The 10208-nt window shown below is 32.7% G+C and overlaps 1 protein-coding gene across 1 annotated transcript; it reads right to left on the bottom strand.

Annotated features, from left to right (window-relative positions):
• Nucleotides 7843-9786, bottom strand: LOC107645533 (protein FAR1-RELATED SEQUENCE 6-like). Its single transcript, XM_016349587.1, has 3 exons — nt 9745-9786; nt 8422-8812; nt 7843-7853 (listed from the first exon to the last, which is right to left on the bottom strand). The coding sequence occupies exons 1-3, from the start codon at nt 9784-9786 to the stop codon at nt 7843-7845; spliced, it is 444 nt and encodes a 147-aa protein (XP_016205073.1).

The raw sequence follows: 10208 nt of genomic DNA, 5'->3' as shown, positions 1-10208 counted from the left end.
CTCTCTCTCTCTCTCTCTCTCTCTCTCTCTCTATATATATATATATATATATATATATATATATATATATATATATATATCTCTCCAAATATTTGTTTGTTCATCCCTCTATTGATTGCACTTTTTTACTTTAGTTACTTTTAGGCTTTTATGGAACTAACTGTACAAAAGAGAACGCAAAACAGGACCCTACAACAACAGACTGCATTTGAATGCATCACAAACCCAACCAAAACAAAACAACTACATAAAACACAACACTACCTATTAACTAGATTAGCCTCACTTTCCTAACCCTTGGAAATTATGTACCTCCAACCCCAAGAAAATCATAGAACATGTTTACTGTTATAGAACAATTACAAATTTGATGCTTCTTCTTCTACTTCAGGTTCTTAGCAGCTAAGGTTAGATCAGTTTCATTGAGCATGCATCTTGTCTTATTATCTATTTTCCTTTCTTATTAAATATTGTGAGGTAATGTTATTTAAGGTATTAACTATTAGTGGTTAGGGCTTTACTACTATGTGCTCTACTAGGGCTTAATTATGTGCATTCTTAGGATAAAGAAGAAGAACGCCTTTGAATAAAGGGCAGAGCCTTAAATGAAGGGTCACAGCCAGAAAATAAGGAAAGGATTTTGGGTGGAGAATTTGCACATATCTGAAAGTTTTACATGAAAATAGCAAAATAAAAAAACCATGACTCCTAGACCCAAATATCTGAAAATTGAAAGTCGAGTTGAAAGTCCAAAAAGCACATTTTTTATTGCTAATTATTAAGAACAAATAGTGGATATGTATATGAGAAGCATGCAAACAATTCACAGAATCCTTAGCAAGAATGAAGCTACCTATGGAAATTGACAAATCTGAAAGAAAAGATAAAGATTGTGGTGATGTGATTCAGAATCATGAAAGCAGCAATAATAACATCATATCAGAAATTGATGATGTTAGTAATAATAGTAAGAAGAAAAAAGATGGATCAAGAGTGTTTTATGATAGCAGGGCATTCTTCTAAAACCATTATTCATTACTCAGAAACAACAAACAAGAAACACTAACATTTTTTATATTTTCTGTCTTAGTCATTTCATCAAACAGTTAGTTTGCGTTAATTGTGGATTGTTGCATTATGAAAATCAAAAGCGAATAAGCTATAATTTGGATTCTGTACATTCAATTTAAACTCTATTATGAAAAAGAAAAACAGCATGCTTTGCGAGCTCAGAAATTCATAATCATAATCATCATTGTGTTCATTGATGCACTATGAAAATCATTACAAAAATCATGAAATTAGAAGAGGGAGAAATTGCTTACTTCAATATTCTGTTCTTCTAACACTGATTCCATCATTGACATGGAGAGAGAGAGTGAAATTCTGAGTTGTTCTACAGCTGAGAAGGAATGAGCGACAGAGAAGAAAATTTTATCCAAGAGTAAAAGGTGAAACTTCAAGCTTTGTCAACGAAACTGCGATCGTAGAAGAGCGTATCCGGCTAGCAGTGCTCTCCAGCTAGTTCCTTGGAGAGGAGCGTGAGAGAAAGCCTTTTGTGATAGCGCGTGAGAGAAAGCCGTTTGTGATAGCGCGTGAGACAGTCCTAGTATAAAAACACATGCTGGCTGAATGATGGTTAGATATTGATATATTTGCTAGTCCCTGAGAGTTTCCTCAGTTTTCTAACTTTTGGGTCAGCAAACAACCAGCATTAGTAATTTTATACCTCAAACAAAATAAAGCCCAAATGCATATAGAGAGCGTGTACTCACGCTCCTTTACCACGCTCTCTTCTTCTTCCCCAAAATTTTACACAGTCTCTCCTCTACTCCCTTGCGCGCTATCTTTGTTGCTCTCAACGCTAGAGCACGCTCAACACGAATCAGCATTCTTGAGCTCGCTGTCCATCCCAAGTAGCGTCTCCAATAGCAGCGGCGTTACTCTCTGCAACAGCATCTCTCAGCTCTCTATCCATTCTCCTTCGTTTCTAGTAATGCGTGATGCTTCTTCAAGATTAATGTGAAGGTTAATGAGTTTTGATTTTTGTTCATTTATTGCTTTCTTCAACTCTTACCTTCTTGCTGTCCATCATTCTGTATCCATTCAAAACATGCAACGAGAAATTCATAATAACACCCAAAAATATTACTCAATGTTTCCTGTCTATTCATGAAAAATCTTTAAGTACTCTATAATAAAATTTCTTTTGATTTTGATTTTGATTTTGATTTTGATTCATCATTAAGTTATTATCTCAGTTGTTAGTAGAGGTTTGTTGTGGTAGAGCTTTGGAAATTGAAGCTGAAGTTTAACATGATAAGACGCAGCAACACCATTTTCATGAGTAGATTGCCCAACACCTGTTTGAGAAATTACCGCAACGCCACGAGCAAATGCAAAAGAACCTGTCCCTCTAACAACCCTTAACTCTTATCTTCTTCTACCTTTATTATTACTTTTCTGGGGCATTGGAGCTTCTCTTTATTTATACATTAAAGTTATTATCCTCTGTTTTTGAATCTATAAACATATGACATTGAATGCAGATGAATCATAATAGTAATATTGCTGGAACTTTTAATTTGTAAATCTTTGAAAAAATTCATTAAGTTATTATCTCATTTGTTAGTACAGCTTTGTTGTGGTAGAGCTTTGATAATGGCTACTGCATAATTGATTACTAGCTTTGTTAATAGTATGTTTCTTAATAATATGCAGTGATTATTTGAAAATGGAAAAAGATCCAGATATTAAGATGCCGCGAAGAAGTACAATTACAAAGAAATCTGAAACAGGAACTAGAAGAAAAATGCAGCAGAAAACTCTTGAAGAACTAGAATCTCGGGTATGAACCAATTTAAAAGGGGATTTTGCACACTTTACTCAAGACACTTTGCACCCATCTGAATGAAATTTTGCACACATGAATCAGATAGTTTGCACCCACTTTAATGAGAATTTGCACACCTTATTCAGCATAGTTTGCACTCAATATAATTGTTTTTTGCACACATTTTTCGGACAGTTTGCACCCACTTTAATTGGATTTTGCACACATCAATTTGACAATTTGCACCCACTTTAGTCACGTTTTGCACACCTTACTTGTACAGTTTGCACCCAGTTTAATAAAATTTTTCACATATCACTTAGCATAGTTTGCACCCAATTTAATAAGATTTTCTACTTTATGTTTGCAGAAAATGATAGAATGTCGTTGTTCTCCCATTTCGGTTTTCACAACGATAAATTCTCTTACTTTTGATAAAATGGGATTCTCATCCATGAAGGCTATTCAAGATTGGAAAATTGATAGGTGGTTATTCCTCGCACTTTCTAAAGCATATAACACAACAATAAGCAAACTGGAATTAGTGGTGGGGGATATCGATGTGACAACAGACAAAATTGGGTTTGCTCTAGGATTACCTTCAATTGGTAAAAGTTTTCCAGAAGAAGAAGATTGGACTTCAGAGCAAAATAGATTAGTTGCCCCGTTCAAGTCTGTGACAAGCTCATGGTTACAAGAAGTATTACATTCAAGAGAATGTAATGTTTCAACATCCAAAGGGAGAGATTATTTTAGGAGAGCATTTACAATGTTCATTATTAGCTCATTTTTGGCACCAACAAGTAGCGTTGTCACATCCCTAAAGCACTTACGTGCCATTGTTGATGTAGAGAATATCACAAGATGCAATTGGGCAAGATTTGTGCATGATGAGCTTATGAAAGGGGTTCAAAAATTCAAGAAAAAAATTACATTAAGTATTGATGGTTGTCTTTATGTTTTGATGGTAATCAGTCTAATGTACTTATCCTTTTTTCCTTTTTTGATTTCTTTTTTGATGATAATCATTATATTTATTATTTTGCTTGTAGATTATCTATTACCACAAAGACACATTCGGAGATAAGAAAAATTATATGGGGCCTCCACCACCATGGATTGCTTATTGGGATAAAGAAAAACTTGCAAAGAAGTTGACACAGGAGTCATCAAAGCAAAGGACAACGGTTTGTTTTATTTATTTTATCTTGTTAATGCGCTTCTTTTTTTTTTAAATTGATGATTGCTTATAATATCCATAATTCTTTCAATTAATGAACCCCTTAATGCACATTTCTAAGTTGAATTCTTTTCACTTCTAGTTATCAGCTACGTTTTGTTTATCCAAGATGAAATATATTAATTAGGTTTGATCCTTTATGTGTTCTTGTGTGATGTGTGATGTGTGTGTTGTTTGAGATACATACAACTGTGCTGAATTCCTAATTGTTGAAATCCTCCTATCTATATAGAATGCTCAAATGGCATAGTTATAGTTATGATAGTGCCTCAATTTTATTCTAAGTCTTATATTTGCATGTCGTGTTTTAGAAAAAGGTTTTCTAAAAAATAAGTTTGAACAAGAAGAAAAAGGTTATGCTTAATTTAGCTACTTTAGTTGAACAAAATAACATTATGTTATGTTTTCAATGTTATTTATTTTTATACAAAAAGTCTTAATTAACAATGTAGAGAATGACAAGGGAAATTTAAAAAGAGCAAAATTGTATATCTTCACCTTATAATATGAAAGATAGGAGCAAAATTGCATGAAGGAGCAAACGAATTGAATAATCACTTTTAATTGCATATTTCTTTTGTTCTGCGACTATCTCTATTTAATTCTTGCATATGAAGTCTTTTTTTCCTTGAACCTTCCTATGTTTTTATGAGGTGGGACATAGGATTAATATAATTAAGTAAGGCAAGGTGTATATATATATATATATGTTTATGTTAATAAGTAGCTAATGTTTAATTTAATTAAAATTGTTGTTTAAATTGTAAATTTTCATTTATTTCATTTTTCTTTAATTTTCACTGCACACTATTCTGAGAAAGTAACAGAATGCTCTTTGCTCTGTGTACAAACAAGCAAGTTCTGATCTCTTTGGTGTGTGATGATCAACAAGACACACAATTTGATCCATATATATATATATATAGTTTCCTTGTGGTTCATTTGGCTTCTGAATCACTATTAGCTAGAAGTTAGTAAAATGACATTCCAAGATTGTTGAGTGCAGATGTGGATTAGTGAGTATAATTGTGCTGTTTTGTGGTGTGCTTATTAGTGAATTAGTGTGTAGTTATTTGCTCTAAAGATTGAATGCAGTGTGATAAAAGAAAAATAGTGGCAAGTTTGGTGCAAACTGTAGAGAATACAATTACAATGGTAAATAATAAAGTTGAAACTAAACTGGATTTAATATGTGATCTCTATTTTTTATTTTTAATTTTTAATTCATGGAATGCTAGTTATGCTACAACTCTTCTCCGTTGGCGAATGGAAAGCATTATAAGCTAAATATTAATTTCTAGTGAACTGAACCTTTTCTGGATTTTTTTTCTGTTTTGCATAATATGATGAGTGTATAATATAATCTGTGTGACTATTATTGTAGGGTATTGTTATCCTTTTAGTTAAGCAAGGTGGTGTTGATGCTAAATTTGCAAAAAGAACACAACAAGAGCACCAACTAATTTGGCTAAGAAAGGGGGGGGAGGGGGCGAAGGAGCTTAATAAAGATAACACAATGAAGGAAAAGAAAGAAAGGTAAAAAAAATAAAGTTTTGGGATGTTATAAATGAAAGGACTGAGGCCTATGAGTATTACAAACACTCTTTATCACTAATTAAATTTTTTGTTTATAGATTTGATGAACAAAATAATGACAACAAAATGTCAAAAGAAGATGATAATGTATCAGATGAGCAAAAAGATAAAGAAAGGTAAAAATTAGTTTTGATTTATCTTTTGTAATAAAAGAGAATGTAAAGTAAAATATAGTGTATTCTTCTTTATAGTGATGCAAAGCAAGATGAGGAGAAGGAGGTCAAAACAAGGTAAAAATAGTGTATGTGCTTTTTTATAGTTATGATTATTTTTTTTATTGTTCTACAAATCTTTATTTATTGTTTTTTTTATTTAATAGGGAAGACAAAAAAGATGAAAACAACATGAGATCGCCAATGCGATCGCCTAGCAATATGGGTATAAATTATAGTTCTTAGTGTTTGTTGTTTTGCATTATGTATTATGTGAATATATATGAGATTTTTGTTATGTAATTTTGCACACATGAATCAGCAAGTTTGCACCCTATGTAATGAATTTTTGCACACATGAATTTGATGTTTTGCACCCACCTTAATGATATTTTGCACACATAAATCTGATAATTTGCACCCGTTTTAATGAGATTTTGCACACATGAATTTGATGTTCTGCACCCACCTTAATGATATTTTGCACACATGAATCTAATAAATTGCACCCACTTTAATGAGATTTTGCACACATGAATTTGATATTTTGCACACATGAATCTGATAATTTGCACCCGCTTTAATGAGATTTTGCACACATGAATTTGATGTTCTGCACCCACCTTAATAATTTTTTGCACACATAAATTTGATAAATTGCACCCGCTTTAATGAGATTTTGCACACATGAATCAGCAAGTTTGCACCCGCTTTAATGAGATTTTGCACACATGAATTTGATGTTTTGCACCCACCTTAATGATATTTTGCACACATGAATCTAATAATTTGCACCCGCTTTAATGAGATTTTGCACACATGAATTTGATGTTTTGCACCCACCTTAATGATATTTTGCACTCACATTCCTATTATTTAGATTCCACTTTCTCTCTATTTTAAATCTCATTTTTGTGTGTATGTTCTGTTTTATGCTTTAGATGATGTAATAAAACCTGAATGGAGAGAAATTGTGCAAAGTGCAGCAAGCATTCTTAGAAATAGAAGACTGTGATATTTATACACCTTCTCCAATCAAGAAGACACAAGAACCTGTGCGACCATCAATTCCATCATTCTCCCTAATGATACATGAGGAAAACAAAATAGGAGAAGAAAAAAAGGTGATAGATGAGAAAAACAAAATAGGGGAAGAAGAAAAGGTGATAGAGGACAATAAGTTAATAGAAGTAGATAAGGATAAGATATACTTTTGGGCAACAGACGATAGGTTGAATAAGGATGAGACTTTGTGCATCTTAAAAGCCATACCTAGAGCAATGCTTGTTAGGGAGGATATCATGTCAATGTTGTCAAGACATCAGATAAACAATATGGTTAGATTTCTTGACTGTGACATGTTTCTGTTTTTTTTTAATATTTTTATGTGTATTATGTTTTGGAACTAACATTACATTGTAAAATGCAGGTTATGAATTATATGGTCTTTTTTTTCAACAAATTAAGGCCACCTAGCTTTGATGTCTATTGCATAAATGCTTTTGTTTTGGTGTGTATACAAAGTTACAAACTACTTTTTCAGTTTTATAATTGGAGAGTTTAAACTTTATAATCTAACTATTTCTTTATATATAGGGAGAGATGTTCTCACATTGGGGACACTTGGTCAAAAGAAAGAAAAAAAGTTATGTACTTCTTCCCGATGATTTTGGAAAGAATGGTGACAGCTTCTTTGAGCAAAAGGAAATTCCAAAACATAGATGGTGAGTAAAACTAAAACTATTCTCTATGTATTGTGTTAATTTTTTTGTTTGTGCCAGAGCTATATTTGCTATGTATTTATTTTGTCGGTGTCATGCTATTTGTGGATTAATTTCATTCCTTCCCTGTCATAGTTGAAACTTCTCTACCATAGTTGAATCCCTTAAGATTATAGTACTAGACCCAAAATGTTTACCTTTATTTAATTCTGGGTGTGTCTATTCCCTGTGCTCTGCACTTTCTTCAGAACCCTGTTTCTATCCACATACCTTGTCACTGTTACCTTGTGTTAATTTTTTTCATTTGAATGCTATTAAATATTTATAATGGAACAGAAATGAAACAGAAATGCTATCCTCTATTTTTGGACTAATAACAATAATTGGCCATATAAAGTTATAGACATGAATATATTACTTAATGCTATCCTCTGTTTTTGAATCTATACTTGATATATGGGCATTGGAGCTTCTCTTTGTTTATATATTAAAGTTAGTGATGCCTCCTTTTGCCTCATTTGAATTTGCTGACCCTAATCATGAGAAGTTTTTCTGTATCCTTTGGTACTTACGGTTTTGGACAATTTCATCATTACTTTGTTAAATTATAAATCGATTTGTTGGTCAAGACTTTCACTTCTAATAAGAAAATATGATATAATACAGTTATTGGTGTCGTGCTGCTATGACTATCACTGGTGGCTATATGCTTATGACATCTATAAAAAGAGACTTTTTGTCTTGGATTTCTTGTATAAAGATGCCAAAAGAGATAGGGTGTAGTTAGATAGTTCCTAACATCTTTTTCCATTAAGTTTATCTTAGAAAAACCCCATGCTTCACCCACCAATACTTGATATGTTTTGCTTGGTCTCACACCTGCTTCATCATTCCTCTCAATGACTCGACACATGTGTATAGTCATCTCTCTATTACGTGTCAACAGTTTTGCCATCTCTGGATCACAAGGATGTGAATGATCCAAACACACCTTCGATATAATCCAAAGACCCTCCTTATTAAACCTAATAGAAATCCTTGCGGGGCAATTGTAGTTGGTTCTAGGGTTGGTCTTTTCTATTGGTGAAACTCTAGATTTGTGTTTCCCCTCCTTATTGCAAGTGATCATTTGATTCTCAGGAACCTTATATTTACCAACTCTTCGGGTAAACCTTATCTTAGTAACAAAACCAACGCGCTTGGCATAATTATGATAAAATTGATTTGCATCTTCAATGGTTCCAAAACACATGCCAACCTTGGGCACATCCTGTAAAAAAGTTAGCATACATCAGATAGTAAATCAAAATCTCATTAAAGTAGGTGCAAACTATGTTAAGTCATATGTGCAAAATCTCATTAAACTGGGTGCAAACTGTGATGAGTAAGGTGTGCAAAATCTCATTAAACTCTACTAGGGCTTAATTACGTGCATTCTTAGGGTAAAGAAGAGGAACACCTTTGAATTGAGGGCGGAGTCTTAAATGAAAGGCCACAGCCAGAAAATAAGGAAAGGGTTTTGGGTGGAGAATTTGTACATATCTAAAAGTTTTACATGAAAATAGCAAAATAAGAAAACCATGACTCCTAGACCCAAATATCTGAAAATTGAAAGTTGAGTTGAAAGTCCAAAAAGCATGTTTCTTATTGCTAATTATTAAGAACAAATAGTGGATATGTATATGAGAAGCATGCAACAATTCACAGAATCCTTAGCAAGAATGAAGCTACCTATGGAAATTGACAAATCTGAAAGAAAAGATCAAAATTGTGGTGATGTGATTCAGGATCATGAAAGCAGCAATAATAACAACATCATATCAGAAATTGATGATGTTAGTAATAATAGTAAGAAGAAAAAAGATGGATCAAGAGTGTTTTATGGTAGCAGGGCATTCTTCTAAAACCATTATTCATTACTTAGAAACAACAAGCAACACTAACATTTTTTATATTTTCTGTCTTAGTCATTTCATCAAACAGTTGGTTTGCGTTAATTGTGGATTGTTGCATTATGAAAATCAAAAGCGAATAAGCTATAATTTGGATTCTGTACATTCAATTTAAACTCTATTATGAAAAACAAAAACAGCATGCTTTGCGAGCTCAGAAATTCATAATCATAATCATCATTGTGTACATTGATGCACTATGAAAATCATTACAAAAATCATGAAATTAGAAGAGGGAGAAATTGCTTACTTCAATATTCTGTTCTTCTAACACTGATTCCATCATTGACATGGAGCGAGAGAGTGAAATTCTGAGTTGTTCTGCAGCTGAGAAGGAATGAGCGACAGAGAAAAAAATTTTATCCAAGAATAAAAGGTGAAGCTTCAAGCTTTGTCAATGAAACTGCGACGTAGAAGAACGTATCCGGCTAGTTTCTTGGAGAGGAGCGTTAGAGAAAGCAGTTTGTGATAGCGCATGAGAGAAAGCCGTTATGATAGCGCGTGAGCCGTGAGACAGTCCTAGTATAAAAACGCATGATGACTGAATGATGGTTAGATCTTGATATATTTGCTGGTCCTGAAAATTTTCGTTATTATAATTAATCCTTAATAGTGCATAATATTACTGATTTTTCCTATTTAAATCTTAAAAAAGTATTATTATATGAATATTACTGTTTTAGCTATACCATTATTATAATTAATACTTAATAG

Source organism: Arachis ipaensis, chromosome B01 (genome assembly GCF_000816755.2).
Source record: "Arachis ipaensis cultivar K30076 chromosome B01, Araip1.1, whole genome shotgun sequence".
NCBI classification, from domain to species: domain Eukaryota; kingdom Viridiplantae; phylum Streptophyta; class Magnoliopsida; order Fabales; family Fabaceae; genus Arachis; species Arachis ipaensis.
The sequence above is the reverse complement of the archived record's forward strand: the minus strand, read 5'-3'. Positions and strand labels throughout refer to the sequence as shown.

Excerpts from the sequence above, each read along its gene's own strand:
- LOC107645533 (XM_016349587.1), bottom strand. The coding sequence starts at position 9,786 with ATGTCAATGATGGAATCAGTGTTAGAAGAACAGAATATTGAA. Across the intron at positions 8,813-9,744 it reads TAGAAGAACAGAATATTGAA|GATGTGCCCAAGGTTGGCAT; the intron begins GTAAGCAATTTC and ends ACTTTTTTACAG.